Source organism: Fukomys damarensis, unplaced genomic scaffold, assembly GCF_012274545.1.
Source record: "Fukomys damarensis isolate Sample0158 unplaced genomic scaffold, DMR_v1.0_HiC HiC_scaffold_30, whole genome shotgun sequence".
NCBI lineage: Eukaryota > Metazoa > Chordata > Mammalia > Rodentia > Bathyergidae > Fukomys > Fukomys damarensis.
The window spans coordinates 35,073,289-35,092,157 of NW_022900942.1; the positions used below are offsets into that span (position 1 = coordinate 35,073,289).

Below are 18,869 nucleotides of genomic sequence, written 5' to 3' on the forward strand. Positions count from 1 at the left end.
AGGTGTCAGCTATGGAAGGAAGTACACAACAGGTGCACTGTATGCCAGCCTCAGTGCATGGAGCTGAGCTCTATGTGTGGATCTAACTTTGGGAAACTCTCAGAAGCAGAGGGACCTGAATGGGCAGATTAGGAATCACCTACAAGCTCCATAGTTGCCGAAAATCAGTAAGGTGACATTACTTGTATTAGCTTGTCAAGTGGCTGCATAACTTGCACAGCTGCGTCTTCAGGACATTTCAATGGGCTTCTTTTTTTTTAAATTGAGTTTATTGGTACATTTTAAGGATACAGTATAGTTACATTCATTGTTAGGATCTTGTACCTCTACATGACAGGTCTTGATTCTCATTTTTTCCCCTTGTCCCTGCCCTCCCTTCACCCCCTCCTCCCCTCCCCATCTACACACACTTTATTTCAACCTTTTCATTTTCTCACATTTTTTCCTTTTCCTTTATCACACTTCCCCTACCCATCCCACCTTCCCTACACCTTTAGCCCTTTTCTTCCCATTTCACAATGTCAGTTATCTCATTAGGATCTTATGTACTATTACAGTTTATTCACACCAGAGAAACTATTCGTATTTACATGTGTAACTTATTTATTTCACTTCGGAGTATATCCTCAATATGTATCCATTTTCCTATGAATGAATCTAATTTCTCATTCTTTATGCCTGAGTAGTATTCCATTTTATAGAAAAACCACATCTTCTTTAGGCAGTTTCCAACACATGGGTAGATGGGCTGTTTCCAAGTTTTAGCTATTACAAACTGTGCCACTATAAACATTGGTATACATATATCACTGCGGTATGATTCTTTTTAATCTTTTGGAAAGATACCCAGCAGAGGGATGGCTGGGTCAAATGGAACCTCTAGACCTAGCACTTTGAGGTATCTCCATATTGATTTCCATAGGGGTTGCACCAGTCTGCACTCCCACCAACAATGGATAAGGGTTCCTTTCTCCCCACAATCCTGCCACATTTGTTATTGGTTGATTTCTTGATAGCAGCCATTCTTTGTGGGGTGAGGTGGAATCTCAGTGCTGTTTTCATCTGCATCCCTCAAATGACCAGTCATGTGGAACATTTTTTCATATATTTACTTGCTGCTTTTACTTCTTTGTCTGAGAAATGTCCATTCATTTCAGATGCCCATTTTTGAATCGGGTCTTTATATTTGGGGGGGGCTGGTTGTTTTGAGTTCTTTATATATTCTAGATAATAGTCCTTTGTCTGAGGAGCAGCTGGTAAAACTTTTTTCCCACATTGTAGGTTGTCTCTTAGTTCTGTTGATGGTTTCTTTTGCAGTGCAGAAGCTTTTTAATAAGATGAGATCACAGTTGTTGATTCTATCAGCTAGTTCCCGTGCTACTGAGGATTTGTTCATAAAGTCTTTTCCTATGCCAGTGTCTTCCAGAGTTCTGCCTAACTTATCTTCCAGCAAGTTTAGTGTTTCTGTTTTAATATTTAGATCTTTAATCCACTTTGATTTTAATTTAGTGCATGGTGAAAGATAAGGGTCCAGTGATTTTCGGAATTACAGTTTATATATCTTTTTACATTTCTTCTGTATGAGTGACCAAAGGAAGGAAAATGGTTAAGGAAATCGCATATATTGCCCTGGATTGCAGAGGCTGATGAGGAATCTTCCACAGGTATGTTCCCTAAGATCCTGTGCATTTCAGGCACAGTTCCCGCAGCAGCTCTTCTGATGAGCTGAGAGAAAGATTCTTACCTCTCTTCCAAATTTGAGGTACATCCAATATCTCTAAAGTCCATGAAGCCAGAAGAGACAACTGTAGCATTGTCAGCCAGCAGTCCCTATCTGGGACTGCTGCTGCTCCTCAAGCTTTAAGGTACCTGATTATTTTTATCCTTCCTAAGAATTATGGCTTTCTTGGGAGTGTAGCTTTAAATGAAAATGTATCATTCTATTTGAAATGCTGAGCAGTGGCTAAGAAATATGTTCATTGTAACGTGCATAAAGCACAATGATGAATGCACTGTTAGGGACAGTACCTTACCCGCACAGATCCTGGCTCTCTGGTGTGCAGTCACCTGTCTCCCTGGGCTCACAGTTTTGTTACTGAAGGAACTAGGGCAATTACTGCTTAAGCAAAACAGCTGTAGTAGAGGATTCCTTGAATGTGTAATTTATATTTTTAAAATGAATCAAAACAAAACCGCATAAATGCCGGTTCTCATTTCAACTCATCATCTTCATAAAAATTGAGGTTTCCTAAAAAGATTTCCACCTCCTCAACTTCCAACTCTCCAGATTCATGTGGGATAAACAGTCTGAGGTTGTAGAATTGGATGAACGCCTTAGAATCTTCCTGATATACCTTCCTACCTAATCATGTTTGAACCTAAAACAGACACACAATTATTTCTGTTGCTAGTAAGTACCCTTCAGGAAGAGAATAGTGCAGAACATATTTTAAAGTGACGTGATTCTTTATCTCCGGCTCTTCCAGCCTCAAGTCCTGACTCATGTGCCTGACCTCTGTACTCTTTTCTATGGACGGCGGTCTGACTTAGTGGGACACATGCAGGGCTGCATGTCACAGTTAGGGGCCATACTTCTCAGTTGTAGAAGGTAGAGCCCTTCCTCAGACCTAGGCATCAGAATCTAAGACTGAGCCTGAGCATTTCCATTTTGGCAAGGTTTCCAAGTGGTTTTTAAATGCATCCTGCCTGAAAAGCGTTGACCCATGTTGCCCATCTGGAGGTGCATGTTGGTCCCTCTGCAGCCACTTGGTCATGTGCAGGCCATGTTAGGACTGATGGGGTTTTCCTCTGTGGTCCCCTCCTTGTGTCTCAACCCCAGCTTAGAGCCAGTGAAGAGGAACTGTGTTTCCCTCCCGCTGCAGCAAAGCTTAGCAAACTTCAGAGCTGGGACCACTTCTGTGGCTGAGCCTGTGTTCCCCGGGAGGGCTAGAAGATATGGGCGGGGGGCCATATGGGGTATTTATAGTGATGTGAGTTGTATGGTGAGCGTTATGCAGCCTTTTCTGTAGGAATCCCTTCATGAAATTAGTGCTAAAATAAAGATAACCAGTCATGAATTACTTCATGAAAGCTGCCCACAAACCTTGTCTTTTCCATCACACTTTTTATTGAGATAACTACACATAATAAAAAATTTATCCTTTCAAGGTAGTTCAGTGATTTTCATTATATTCCACTGTACAACCATCACCACTGTGTAATTTCATAATATTTTCACTACCTTGAAAAGAAACTGTTAGCAATCATTCCTTTCTCCTCCTCCCAGGCCCTGGAAAGCACTAACCTTTGCATTTTGGTTGATTCACTTATTCTAGATATTTCATTTACATACATCATATGATACATGACCCATTGTGTCTGGCTTATTTTACATGGTACTGTTTTTCTTTGTATGGGTATACCACATTTTATTTTATCCATTCCCCAGTTGATGGATGTTTATAGTTTCTTCAAGTATGAATAATGCTACTATGAACATTTGTGTAGATGTGTTTGGGTGGGCATATGTTTTTATTTCTCTTTGGTGTATGTACCTGGAAATGGAATTGTGGGTCACTGTTCATCCTTTTGAAGATCTGCCATACTGATTTCTACAGTGGTTACACCATTTTACATTCTCACCAGCATTATATGAGGGGTCCTTTTTTTTTTTTTTTAAGTTCCTCATGTTGCTCAGACTGGCCTTAAAAATTCTGAAACCTCCCATCTCAGCCTCTGAACACCTGGGATTACAAGCATGTGCCACCACCTGGGCAAGGGCTCCCCTTTCTACACTTTTTTGCCAATACATTATTTATTATTTATCCTTAATTTTATAGCCATCATAATGAAAATGAAATGTTATTTCATTGTGATTTTGATTTGTATTTCCCTGATAGTTAATGACATGAAGTGTCTTTTCACATACTTATTGACCATTTGTATGCCTTTTTTGGAAAAATGTGTATTCAGATCTTTTGCCTATTTCTAAAATTGGGTTATGTCTTAGCTACTTTTCTCATTACTGAGACAAACTACCAACACCAGAGTTAAAAGAAGAAGTTTATTTCAGCTCAGTTTGTAGAGGTTTCAGTCCATAGTTGGCTAGTTCCAAGGCAGAGCAGCATGGCAGAGGAGAAACAGTCCACTGCATGGCAGGAGATGGCAGCAAGCAGCAAAACAGCAGCAGCAACCCTCCCTTTCCCTTTCATGCCACCCAGGCTATAAGTTTTTGGATGGCAACACTCATACCCAAGACAAGCCTTCCCATTAACCATACCCTGTAATGTGCTAAATACTCAGTGCACTAATTTAGTACCACGCACCTTTAATCTCAGTATCACATATCCTAGATCCAGCCAGCTCTAAAAAGCCCCACCTATGAGCACATAAGGCTTTGGGTCGGGGGTGGATCTAGATACAAGCCATGACAGGTACTTGCTTTCAGTTGAGTTGTAAAAGTTCCTTATATATTCTGGACGTGAAATCTCTATGAAACATTCAACTTACAAATACATTTTTTTCATTCTATAAGCTTTATATTTTTTGATGGTATTCTTTGAAGCATAAAAAGTTTTAATTTTAAAGAAATCTAATTATCTAATTTTTTTCATTATTTGTGCTTTGAGTATCATAGGTAAACAATCATTTCCTAACCCAGAACCTCAAGGTTTACTTCTGTTTTCTTCTAAGATTTTTTTAAAGATTTAAATGCTCTATTTGGAGTTAATTTATGCATGTGATGAGAGGTAGGGTCCCAGGCCCATTCTTTTGTATACAGATATGCAGTCGTTCCAGCGCTGTTTGTTGAAAAGATCATTTTAACTCCCAAGGTAGACAGTATAGGTAGTATTACATCTATTTTGCAGATGAGAAAACAAATCCCAGAAAAATAATTGGATCAGTCCTTCTAGACAACAAAGCGGGTGAGAACCATCCCACATAAGGTTAAGGCTATCTGCCCTTGTGAATTTCCAAAGAAAGTACCCTTTCTTCAACTTTGGCCTCTTGCATCTTTTTTATTCATGTATTTATTTAATCTTTTTTCTTTTTTGAGACAACATCTTTCTAGGTAGGCTAGACTGACCTTGAACTTAAAGTCCTCTTTTCTACAGCATCATACTGATTCTACAGGTGTGAGCCACCATCCCTTGCATCTTGTGTTCCTTTTAAAGTTTGGTCCATTACTGGTGTATTTCCAAAGAGACCTATTATATCCAAAAAACTTTTGCATCCAATTGAATTTATTTCTCTGCTGTTTTGTTCCTTTAAAGAGGAAAACAGAGAGGTATATGTTGCTTAGATGGCCAATATGAAGATTATCCACAACTCTATATCCTAGTCAGTAGGTCTCACAGCTATGTAAATGTCTTACCCACAAAATTGCTATTGGTTCCTATGTGAAAAATTGTAGGAGACAAGGTCCCTCCTGTGGCCCATAGGCTCCTACAAAGACAAGCGTCACAAAGAGAAGCCTCCCATTGGCGTGGGATGCTTGACCAGGATTCCTTGACCAAAGATGAATGGCAGCATAGTGGAATATATGAAAGTGCAATTGGCACACTTAATATTGATTTAGCATTTCTAAGGAACCCTTGGGATCATCCACCATGACACCTTTAGAAATTTTTCTTTGTGGCCTGATGGCCTAAAGATTGCATGACTTAGAGCATCAGTCACAACAAGATCTTACTAGAGGGACTCAGTTTATCTAATATAGCCAACATCTGTGTGAAGAAATATGTCCCAGAGAGAAACAGCACAAAGATCTACCACAGTGCCAACCTTGGTCCACTGCCTATCTCTCAGGCAGGTGTGTCATTCTGCAGAGTATTCCCACATAGAGATGTGAGGCTCCAGGTGGGTGCTCAGTCAACCAAAACAACATCCCAAATACTGAGTTTCCTGCCCCGTTCACAGCTGCCTTATCATTCACTGTCTCCAATCTGAGGAGTTCATTACTAGAGCCATCCTTCCAGACTTGGACTTGCTGAATGCTTGCCTGCATAGAAGCAGTCACAGGCCCTGAGCTTTTCCCACTAAACGGTGGCCAGGTCAGGACAACTTCTTCCCAGCAGGTCAGAGAACACAAGGTAAAGGATTTTTTTTTAAATTTTATTTTAAGGAAGCATAACCTTAAAGTCTAGGATGCTCAACTAGGTTCCCAACATGTGAGATAGAATCCAGGGAGAGCGGGGCTGCAGTGAAGGGAGATCTACAGGGGAACTGCTATTGCCGAGACTCCATAGAGCATAGTTAGGGCCTGGCCATAGGTTCAGGATGGGGCTGTTCTCCCACGACTAATACAGAACAGAATAGTAGGGTACCCAGGCCCGGAAGTGAGCTGAAGGACCTCTCCAGCCAGAGTGAGAGGATATATGCAGGACTACCTGGCAAGGAAGGAGTCCCACAGGAAGCAGATGGCAGTCATGGGTGGTCACTCCCAAGAAGCCTTTGTGAACTAAAATTATGCTCTGTAGTAAACATTTTGCAAATACTTGAGAGCTTTTAATGTTCAAATATGTGTATATTTTGTGGGACTGTCCCACACACTAATGAACTGTTAACCCAAAGGCAGTAGTCCCTTTTTTTGGAAAACTGGTAGAAGAGATTTAACTGTGTGTTATGTGTGTGTGTGGAGGGTCAAGGTCAAACCATTTGAGTAGTCAGTAAAGTGCGATTTTTAAAAACTATAATATGTAACTAGGTATAAAGGCACAGTTGATAGTTGCTGGTAAGTGTTGAGAGATTTGTTGTTGTTGCTGTTTTGTACTGGAGATTGAACTCAGAACCTTGCACTTGAGAGGCAGGTGGCAACAGCACTGAGCTTTTAAACACTGAGTTTTAAAACATCTCAGAGAGACATGGGAGGCTTGTGCTTAACAGAGCTCCTCATACATGTACTAGCAGATCTGTAATAGAAAGCAGAAAGCTCTAGGTCCATGGAGGACTCAGGACTAGCTAAAATGCAGGGTGTGTTGGGGAGATCCATATAGAGAATTATCCTGGGTAAACCCATGGTCTCGCTGAGCATCCAAATGTTCCCACCAAATCAAAGTCATGTTAGGAAGTTCTATCTTTGGAAAAATAATTACATATTTTTTTCAGCTTTACTTTGAAGGTTCTCCTAATAGAAGTGAGGGAGCCTTTCCTGGGAGTATTTTCTCTCTAGGAGGATTCAGAGTTCATGGAAAGAGGATCCCACGTGTGCCTCTGGGTCCTGAAGTGACCAACGCCTTGACAGGCCTTTTGCCCAAGCGTCTCCCCAAAATGTTGGTGTCCTTCTTATTGCACCTTTTGCCTTCATTTGGGCACCTGGTGTCCCCCATCCCGTAAACTCCAGTGCACACCCTCTGTGTGGAGCAGGTTGTTTTAAGAACATGTTTTCAAGAAAAGGAGTGGAGCAGGCTTGCACAGGAAAAGTAAGCAATTTAGATCTTTGGAAGTTTTATACCTTTCCAGACAGTCCACATGATGAACTCATTGGTTCCTATATCCCTGTGAGGTGTTTTTGTGAGGTGGGGACTGTTACCTCTTTTACAGGTAGGAGTAAGCTAAGATATCCAGGCCAGAACTGAGTAGGGTCAGAACTGGGTTTTGTATTTCTGTCCTCTAAGCTCTTTCCAAACTGGCTTTGATGTCACATCTTCCTGCGCCCATAATTTCCTTGAGTTATGGTCTGTCAGCAGTAAAATTTTCAAATTAGAAGCATTTAAGGTTTTTAGCCTAGCTAAATGTTGCTTTAATTATTTCCCCCAGCAAAATTGCAAACTCATAGGAAAAAATGAGACAAATGAGTACACAAATAACCATGATGCAGAATGTGGGAAGTGCCCTCCGAAAGCCACAAGAAAGTGCCAAGCAGGTTTAAAGGGAGGGCCAGCAAGAATTGCATTACTTGTGTTAGCCGAGTCAAGGGTTGACAGGTGGGCAGGGGAGCAAGGAGACTTAGACTTTATGAAGCTCTTTTTTTTTAATCCAATATTTCATTTGGTTCTTGCTCAAATCCTTCTTTCCCTTTGTGGAAGTATCTATAATAAAACTGGAGGGGAGTGCAGAAAGCACCTAGGAGAAATCCAGTGGTGTTTGCACATATAAAAACAAAATATGCATGTTATTTTCAGCTTGGAAACTCTAGCTCTTTCTGTTCCTTAGCCTCTGGTATTAAATCATTCAAGAACTGGTCAAGGCCGGGGTTTTTTTCTTGATATTTTCAATTATTGAAATAATTGAAGCAGCATTTCGCTGAGTAAAGACCTTAAATATTCCTGTTTTCAATGTGGCCTCTTCAAGATGGACAGTAACTCAGTGGTTTGACTCACAGTCCATTCACAGTTGGGGGGCAGAAAAGTTTCTGTTCGTTGAATAGGGACATAAACAGCAAGAGGAAGGGCCGGGGATTTAGTTCAGTGGTGCCATCACCTGCCTCACAAGCACAAGGTCGTGAGTTCAATCCCTGGTACCTAAATAAATAAAGAGCAGGAGAAGCCCTTTGCTGGCCATAAAGGAGAGGCCTTGGGCACAATGACCTTTTTTGCTTTGCCTGAATGGAGTCCCTGTGGACAGTGAGCAGGCCTTGGAAGAGTGTAGTACACGTTCTCATTCCCCACTTCCACTACATCTGTAACAGACTGAACCAGGAAAAAGTGAAGGGGTGTAGACACCGAGTACATTAGTGGTTGCCAGCATTTGAGAAGAGAAAAGAACCGGATAGGACTGCTCAGCATGTGGAATTTCCTGTGGGGGTTGTGAAAATGTTCGGGAATTCAATACTGGGGATGGTTGTGTAACTTTGCAAATAAACTCAAAATTATTGAATTGCGCACTTTTAAAGGGTAAATTTTATCGTAATGTAAGTCTTCCAAAAAAGCTTTTGTTTTAGAGTAAGGAGCAAAACCATTATTGTTGCATAGTGGAAAAAAGACGGAAAATGTCAATGTGATATTTATTCTTACACTTCCCCTTTCCTGAGACACATTACTATATTAGAAATCTTCCATCAAGCCCAGAGAAATATTTACAGAGGAAGAAGGGACACGGAGGGAGACAAGGAGTTCAGTCTCCACTTTTCTCCTCATTTTAGGAAGGCGAGGCCCAGGCTGTCCTAAGGTCCTGGAGTTAAAGCAGAGGAGCTTTCCCCAAGCTCAGTGCACTCCATTGCCCTGCTGGGCCCCTCACTCTTGCTTTTCTAGATGAAGCTTCTGAAGGATGCTCTTTAGAGGCAAAGAGCAATGGAGAAGGGATAAGACTACTCATTTCCTACTTAACACCTTAGTGTGTCAATCTGAGTAGCTGGCCAGTCCCTCTGCAAGGCCACCCATTGGTGGAAGTTGCAGCCGGTGCCTGCTGTCTTCTAAACAAGGTACACCCAGCAGGAGACCTTGGAGAACAGGGTGTGCCAGCCCCACCCAATACTCTGCAGGTGTGAGCCAACATGGCTCTGCACTGCCACCTCACAGGACTCGGGCAAGTTGGGCATAGGTTGTGTTGACGTTCAGAGACATTTAGACCGAAATTCTGTCCTTCCCTTTCAGGAGGGGTTGTGCTGACTCACGGTGCGGTTATTCAAGGAGGTTGTGGGCATCTCTGAAACCTGAGATGAGAATTGAGGAGTGCCAGGGAAATATGAACAGAGGCTGCCTTAGTGAGGAAGGGCAGCCCTGCCTAGGAAACAGTAGATTTGCTTGTGGAAGCCTGATTTGTATATGTAAAGAGGGCCTCAGAAGCCAGGGGCCAAGCTTAAGGCCCTCTTACTAACTCCCTTCCCAAATTTAGCAAAGCCCCACTTCCTTTCAGAGATAGCAAATTACAGGTCTCTTCAATTATGTGAAATTGGGGTGGTGTCCTTTCAGGGAATCTACTCTAGTGATGGAGAAAAAGGAATCAAGAAAAATCCACTTGGGGAAGGAAGTGGTTCTTCCTACACTATACCAAAATATGAGCAAGGTTACCTCTAGGGCTAGGGATTAGTATATAGCCACCTTTTCTTTTTCTAGTATATAGCTTTCTGCATTTAAAGAAAAGGTATTTACTGTAGCAGTTATCAATTCTCTAAGAAGAAAACCAACATTTAAGAAAAAACTGTGGTCAGGCCTGATTACATGCCTATAATCTCAGCTACTTAGACTGAGTCAGGATGATACAAATTCAAGGCCAGCCTGAGCAATTTAGGGAGATCGTGAATCAAAATAATTAAAAATAATAATAATAATTTTTAAAGGACTGGGGATATAGCTCAGTGTTTCCTGAGTTCAGTTCCCCATACTACAAAACAAACACAAAACAACTAAGGTGCCCTACTGCAGCAATGTCTGTAGAGGAAGGAGTTCAGTGTTTATGAGCAGAAACCTCTGCTCATCCCTCAGAAAGTGTCTCCTGGGCCACCCATCCCTCTTTTTCTCAGCCAGACTCCAAGAACCAATACAAATTGGACTTTCTGGAGGGAAGTAGGGAAGACAAAACTCCCCAGGGACTGGATTTTACCACTCTGAGAATGACTGTTCAATAATGTTGACCCCATTAGACACTACCTAAGGTCACCCACAGCCCAGTGTGGCCACGGGGCAGGATGTGTCACTGGACGTGCCTTTGCTTTTCCTTCAGGTGGACCTACCACGACTTCTTTAACCGATATCGGGTGCTGGTCAAGAAGAGAGATCTCAGCAACACCGACAAGAAGGCCATCTGCAAGTCTGTCCTGGAGAGCCTCATCAAGGTGAGCTGAGCTCAGCAAAGGGCATGACCAGTAGGCCCTGCAGGTCAAGGGTGGGCAGGCAGCTGCAACGTCTGCCATCCTCCTTACTGAGACTGTCTCTGAGATAGTAATCCACTTCCCTGCCTCACAGGCTAGAAACAAAAGCCCATTGACCTAGAGTAGCTCCTAGCCTTTTCACATCTCAGCACACACCAAAGATAGATCTGCACAGCTCACTGGGGTGCCCCTGACCCAGGCTCTCCAGCTCCCCCATAGCTGGGCCCAGCTGTTCTTGTCACTGTACCTGGGTGGAATCTGTTCTGGAGCCCAGGCACAGCCCCTGTCAATAGAGTGGAAAAGAGGTGTTCCATTTTTAACCTATATGCATTGCCAGCCTCAGAGATCCCCATTTACTCATTTAAAATCAAGCAATAGATTTTTTGTTGTTGTTTTGTTTTTGATACCAGGGATCAAACTTGGGACCCTGTGCTTGTGAGACAGACGGCAAAAAAAAAAAAAAAAAAAAAAAAAAAAAAAAAAATCACTGAGCTAAATCCCTGGTCCCTAGTAGATTTATGTTTTAATTAAAACATTCTGAAGTAACACCTGACAGTTGAGACTTGACACTATAAAAATAGAGCCATGAGTGGCAAACCTTTAAACATTCCAGTAGTTCCAAAGAATTCAGGGATTATAGCAGAATATGATAAGTTCTCCATATAGGGCTAAACCCTACTGAGAATCTTCCCTTTTAGAAGATAGTCAAAAGGATTATATCAAAAATGTTATAATTTTAATATTTACTAATATACATGTAGTTAAGAAAATATGTGTCAGGCATCTTATAAAACAACAGACAACTGATTAGAAAGTTAATTGTTTAATCATTCTTATCATATTTCTAGTTTACTTTTATGTTTTCTTGTCTTGTATTTACATTCTCATCTCAAATATAGTGCAGTAAATTTCATGTGAGACTTTCCTTTTGCCTTCAAAAGGGAGGTTTTTTTCTTTACACTTCTCCTCCTGTCCTTTCTTTTTTCTGTCTTTTCTTTCTCTGCTTTAATATTGTTTGTATGCCGTTTCTCATTATTTTAAAGTTATTTAGCAGCTACTCCACAGAAAGTAAATAACATACCAAAAATATAGCAGTTTCTTTTATTTAATTTAACATGTAACATTTATACTATGAATGTAAAAGCTTCCTTGATTTAAATTATATACCAAAATATCAGCAATATTGGTCTGTTTACATAACATATGCTTCCAAGTATGTACAAAAGATCAGAGGGATGTGAATATGTTTTTTGGATTTTTTTTTCCTTCATTGAGTTTATTGGTACATTTTAGGTATACTACTTATACAGTACAATTACATTCATTACTGGGATCTTGTACCGTTACATGACAGGTCTTGGTTCTCAGTTTTTCCCCTTGTCCCTGCCCTCCCTTCACCCCCTCCTCCCCTCCCCGTTTACAAACACTTCATTTCCATTTTTTCATTTTCTCATATTTTTTTCTTTTCCCTTATCAAGAAAAGGGCTAAAGCAGTAGGGGAAGTGGGAAGGGAAGGGGAAAGGAAAGGAGGGGAAAGAAAAAATAAGAGAAAAGGAAAAACTGGAAACAAAGTCTTTGTAAAAAGGGAGGAGTAGAAGGGGTAAAGGAAGGGCAGGAATATGGGGAAAAAATAAGAACCAAGGTACATCATGTAAAGATACAAGATCCCAATGATGAATGTAACTGTACTGTATACCTAAAAAGTACCAATAGACTTAATGAAAAAATTATAAACATGAGACAACATGGACCTTATGTAATATTTTATAATATAAATATAAAGTTGTATAGATCAAATATAAAACATTGGTGTATACAAACAAGAAAAATGTCAATGTTTTTGGGTCAAAAAAATGTCTTGAGAAAGCCACAATGGATACTTATAACAAATATGTCTCTTGTCATCTCTACCAAGAGTGATATTGTGGGCAGGCAGAGCTCATGGGCCATTTCTGTTAGGATGTGTTAGGAATGAATCATGGTCAAAGATATTTTATGTGAAATATAATGTTACACTGCAGCCTTCTTAAAGATTTTTTAAGGTACTGAGATAAAACATACCAGACATAGGGTTTACAATTAAACTATTCCTGCTGCTAAGTAGTATAGTTCCCAAATATAATTTAGAATCGCTATGATTCATTTTTATATTCTGTAATATTATAAATATTTGTATTTAGCTAGTACTTAGTATTTAGTTGTTAAATATTCACATAAAAGAGTAATTGCCTTAAAATCAGGAGGTGTTCAGTCAAGATTTATCTGTAGAAGATCTCTGTACCAAAAATAAATAAATAAATAAAAAGTTATCCAAATGAAAAAAAAAAAAGTTAAGCTTTGGGCCAGAGATTTAGCTCAGCGGTACAACCACCTGCCTGACGAGCATAAGGTCCCAAGATAGATACCTGGTACCAAAAAAAAAAAAAAAAAAAAAAAAAAATAAATTTTCAAATATTTTTAAAAAAAAAAGTTAAGTTTTCAAGTATTATATATTTTTTGCTAGGAAATCTGTTTTTTAACAAATAATCAAGGGTTAAGGTCATCTTCTGAGCATAGACTCAGGCTCAGAAAAATGCAGGATGTTGTGCTAAATGTGTAAAATTTTAAAGTTGTCTTTTAAAAGGGTCTCCCTTGTTCCCTCCTCTTTTTAACAACAGAGTAAGACGGTAGCAGGCTGGTTAATTGAGAGCTGTGGTTTGTTCCTGGTACTCTGATGAGCTGAAGTTTTGCTGTGGTCATCTGTCAGTGTCCCAGTTTATGATATTGTTATTCATGGGTGATAAAAACATGTTTAAGGTGATCTGATGTGAGCTGACATGGAGAATCAACTGGTATCAGAGATGACCTCTTCATATGCAGTCCAGGCCTCCACCATTGGCTGCCTTCTCTTTTGTCTACTCGCCTTTCTTCTCTGGGCTTCTCCAAAGTTACCAGCAGAACCTCCACTCCCCAAACAAAGATTATACACTGAGCTCTGCTCCCCTCTGGGTCATGGGACCAAGTGTCCTGCCTGGGACCTGCCTTCTTGACATGCTCAGCTCACTGGACCTTGCCTCTTTCTCACTGGTGACAGGCCTGCCTGCTTCTCAGTGACCAGCTCATAGCTCATAGCCTGCTGTCCCATTTCAGATACATGTCTTTCTCTGCGGGGGACCTGTCTCTGCAGTGAGGCATCCCCCTTTCGTGTCAGCACTGAGCCTGACACAAGGGAACCCACTGCGCAGTCATGGCATGAATATGTGGACACTTGCCTGAAGAAAGGTTATGTGATACACACTGTTTCCTCTACCTAGAATGCATTTTCCTCCTTTCACCTGCTAACCAGGCTCTACTCTCTTCCCAAACTGAGCTCTCAGATACTTTCTGGTCTGAGGAACCTGTTCCTGACCTCCCAGATGGAGTTAACCACTCCATTTCCTATGACCCAAAAGTACTTAGTACCTGTCTTCCCCTGTTGCATTTATCTCCTTGTATTGTGATTGAAGGTTTGTCTGTCATTTCACTGGACTATTGCTGTGTGCCTGGTATAATTCCTATTTATTACAGGGGTGGTGAGCTAGTGCAGGTGGCTGCATGGGTGATGAGCTAAGTCCATATGACTGGAAGCCTGCTAGTAATGGCTCACCTTGTCAGGAAAGTGCAAACATTGCCCATCTTACAGGTGGGCAAACCAAGGCACAGAAAGCTGATGTAAATTGCCCAAAGGTTACACAAGTGGACTCAAACTTTCGTGGTCTAAACCACAATGCCTGTTTAGTGTCACTCTGCATGATGAGCCTTCCCAGAGACTCATGTTGTTGTCCTTCACCCCCACATTCTTGGACCAAATCATCCAGACACTCATGCTCCTAGTACTTTGTGAACTGGTTGGAATTCAGCAGAGTCACAAGTTGACCTTGAAGGACTGTGCCACTCTTGCCCTGCCTTGGGCAAGTGCTTAGTACATTCTAGGACAGAAAAGGAGAGAAGAAGGGATGAAGGTGGCTAGGAGGCCAGACAACAGGTTTTCAGCAGAGTCACAAGTTGACCTTGAAGGACTGTGCCACTCTTGCCCTGCCTTGGGCAAGTGCTTTTCTAGGACAGAAAAGGAGAGAAGAAGGGATGAAGGTGGCTAGGAGGCCAGACAACAGGTTCTAATAGCCATGTTCTGTGGGGCAGCCTGGGGTCTAGGGGCTGCTCTATCAGGTATCATGGAGAACTTTCACCACTGCAGTTGGCTAGGGAAGAAATGTGCATTGTGGCAGCATCTCCTCTGCAAGGACTTTAGGAATGCACTGTCATCCTTAATGTGAACTTGCTGCTTCAGCTCCACAAGTAGGTATTGAGTTCTTTCTCCATACTGTAGTCTGGAGTGGTCAGAGTGAGGGATTTTAAAAGGCATGCTGCATGAGAACTGCTATCCAGGATTAATAATCTAGTGTGAGCACTGACATAACTGTAGAGACTCATACAGTGGGGACTGATGATCCTACGAACCTGAATCTTCATCATGACAATGAAGGGATGTAAGAAGAGGCCTTTGTTGGGAACCCGTACAGTACCAGGTGCTGTGTGCATGAGAAGTCTGAAGCGCACAGTATTAGGAAAGGAAGCATGATTTGTCAGAGACCTCTGGTCAGGGAATCCCAGATCCTGGATTCTATTCATTGATATTCTAGAGTGACCTGGAGCACGTCACTTTATCATTTTTATCTAGGCTTCAGTTTTATCATCTATGAAATATGTGGAGTGGCATGGATTGCTAAGACTGCTCCCCACCCCCACCCCCACCCCATTGCATGGTTCTTGGAGAAGAGTTGTCCAAAGATGATGACTGATGATTGGTTAGTATATGAATAGAATGGTGCATTCTGGGAAGTGTGCTCGAGCCACATAGGCTAGAGAGTGCAGATCAAGCTGCTTGGTGACTGGATGGAGCGGGTGGGATTGTCAGAAAGCCTTATTTGTATAAACAGTGGCCTCACAGCCCAAATTGCCCCTTGGTGTTTATTTCCAGAATAACAAATGAAGCACTTGTGCTCTGGTTCCTGGGTTGTAGGCTTCATCTGAGGCCCTGCCTCTGCTGAAGCTGAGCATCCATGTTTGCCCACTGACCCTGACCTGCCCCCTTGCTGAAAGGATCCTCCCTCACAGGCCAACAATCAAAGAATGGTCTTGGCTTCCCTGAAGCTTCCCAGCCTTGTCCATCCTGTTGCCTCTCAGCATGAGCTGCAGGCCCTGAGCAGGCATAGAGATGACAGTCTGCCCAGCCTCTGCCCCCCTCCCAACTTCCCCAGCAGCCAGTCCTGTGAAGGAGACTTGTTAGTGACATTCAAGCTGGGACTGTGCTCCTAGCCCCTGCACCGCTTGGGCAAGGCAGCCTTCCCAGTGTGCAGAGACTGATTCATGCTGAACCCATGAAGCACAATGACTCAGTGGTCCTTCAGAGCCATTTGCCAGTGTGAGGCCTCTTTGCACGTATGTGTTTCATATCCCATGGCTCATTCCTTCCTGTTTTAGTAGGGCCATTGTGCCAGCGGACACACTTAGATATCAGTTTGTTTGCAAAGCATTCTCGGTTGTCATTGGTTAACTCAGGCCTGTCCACCAGCACCCAAGGGGGTTATCTCCTCTTATCCATCTGGATGAACACAGAGAAGGGCAAGTAACTTTAATTTCATCGTATAGTAATTACACGTTCACAGACGTCTCTATGCAGTTTTATTTCGGGATTATTTGTAATCTGTAACTATACAACTGTATGGTCATTTGAGCATAATCATGTCATTGCCTTGCTCAGCACCTCCAACTAATGGCTCCCATTCTAGTTATCTACAAGGCTCTTGGTGATTGGTTCCTCCCACTGCCCACATTTAGCCACCTTGGCCTTTGGTTCCTCAAGCATACTTGGCTTGTGCTACCCCTGGACATTTGCATTTGTTCTATTCTTGCAGAATGCCCCTTTTAAAAGCTTATTAGTCTGTGTTGGCAGTGCATGATGATTATTAGTTCATTGGGGAGTTGGTTCATGTACAGAATACATCTTAATTATTTTATTTGCCCCCTCCCATCTCTTGGGCCCCTTCCCATTTGCAAAACCTATCTCCCTGTTTTCTATTTCTGTCTTTTATTTTGCTTTTTAAAATATTGGTAATTTTGAGATTGTCATATAAGAGAAACCATGTGATATTTAAACCGGTATGTCTGATTTACTTCCCTTAACATTAACATGGTCTTAACGTGGTCTCAAGGTGCATCCATTTTCCTACAGATAACTCAAATTTATCCTTTGTGACAGAGTAGTACTCCACTGTGTACAAATGCACATTTTCTTTATCCATTCCTCTACTTGTGGACATATAGGCTGCTTCCAAGATTGAGCTGTTATGAGTTGCTCTGCTGTAAGCATGGGCACCTGTGTGTCACTGGAATGTGATGTCTTTAACTCTTTTGGGAAGATACCTGGAAGAGGAAATAGCTGGGTCAAAGGTAATTGCTATTTTTAGTTTTTTGAGAAATCTCCATACTGATTTCCATAGCGGTTGTCTTAGTTTACATTCCCACCAACAATGTAGAAGGGTTCCTTTTTCCCCCATAGACTTGCCAGCATTTGTGGTTTGATTTCTTGATGATAGCCATGGAATGCTCCTTCTTGATGTTTTACCAGGACTGCCTTCTCCATTCAGGTCTTTGCTCAAATGTCACCTCCCAGAGATGCCTTTCTTGACCATCTTTTTTAAACATCCCTGCTTTCATTTCCTCCTTAATTCTCACCACTGTCTGAAAACTGTCTTTGTTTGTGTGTCTGTCTACTGCTGGTACTGAGGGCAGATACCTTGTTCATGGTCATGTCCTGGGTGCCTAGTGCAGTGCCTGCCCCCTAGTGGGGACTCAGTATCTGTTGAACAAATGCTGGAAGTCTATGTCCCTGCAGAGGAATATGTGAGGTCTGGCAAGGCCCTCAGCCTTGGAAGAACTGGATGATGTGGGTTGTGCTACCCTGCTGTTCATGCTGATCAACCAGCCCATCTCCCTGCCTTGTAAAGGATCCCGACAAGTTCCAGTTTGGCCGAACCAAGATCTTCTTCCGGGCAGGCCAAGTGGCCTACCTGGAGAAGCTACGGGCCGACAAGTTCCGGGCAGCCACCATCATGATCCAGAAAACTGTCCGGGGATGGCTGCAGAAGGTGAAATACCAAAGGCTGAAGAAGGCTACCATGACCCTGCAGAGGTACTGCCGAGGATACCTGGCCCGCAGGTGAGTCAAGCTGATGTGTATGGGGCAGCAGACTGGAACTGGAAGGATGAATCCTGCCTCTCTCATGCTCTGCAGTTAGAGTACTAGAGTGCTTCCTGTTGGCCTCGTCTATATCTTGACATTCTCCCAACCACTGGACCTATTCCTCTGATGCCCTTCCCCTAGTTTCTAGCTCTCCTGCCCCTCCCACACCCCACCCCGTCATCGTACAACACTAAACTAGAATCAGCTGATGTTAGCACAAATCATTTTCCCATTGCCTAAACCCCAAAGTAAATAAGAAACGGTTAGGAAGAGATGGAACTTTTTTTCACAGTTAACTTTTACATAGCCTCATTTATACCAGAAGTTTCAGAATGCCTTGGACTTTGATAATTAGGGCACATTTCTGAGGAGCCCTTTTTTGAGTTAGTGTGCCCAGCCTTCAAGGAGAGGGTGTGACTTATCTGACCATAACAGCCAGCTCATGGTAGAGCCAGTCAGGCTCCCCTCCCTGGCCTGGAACTGTGCAAAGATAATTGCTGTAACCATTCTCTTCCTAACTCACCTCCCTTGGCTGATTGTAACACAACAGGAGTGGCTCCCCTGGGGCTGGTGTCAGGGACCAGCTCCGTTGAGATGCGTCCTAAGCACAGAGGCCACAGCCGCTAATGAGATGCACCTCAGGCATTTTACACAAGTTGTCAGATTTGGATCCGTCCCTGGTACATAGCCAGTGCCCTCTCCAAATTGGAATTTAAAAAGAAAAGAGATAACACCTTGAAGGCCAAACCCAGAGCAGGCCTCCTGTGTATCATAAAGGTAGGAGATGCCAGGGATTTAGCTCAGTGGTGCTGCTGCCTACCTTTCAAGTGCAAGGTCCCGAGTTTGATCCCTGGTACC

General features: G+C 42.3%; 1 protein-coding gene across 2 annotated transcripts in view; it reads left to right on the top strand.

The window, feature by feature from the left end:
* The window catches only part of Myo5b (myosin VB), a 270,247-nt gene that overhangs the window by 177,955 nt on the left and 73,423 nt on the right, over window positions 1–18,869 (top strand). For both annotated transcript variants that reach the window (XM_033757427.1, XM_010621696.1), the window contains exons 18-19: window positions 10,603–10,714; window positions 17,776–17,987. In XM_033757427.1, coding sequence (XP_033613318.1) covers window positions 10,603–10,714; window positions 17,776–17,987 — 324 coding nt within the window. The remainder of the gene's footprint in view (window positions 1–10,602; window positions 10,715–17,775; window positions 17,988–18,869) is intronic.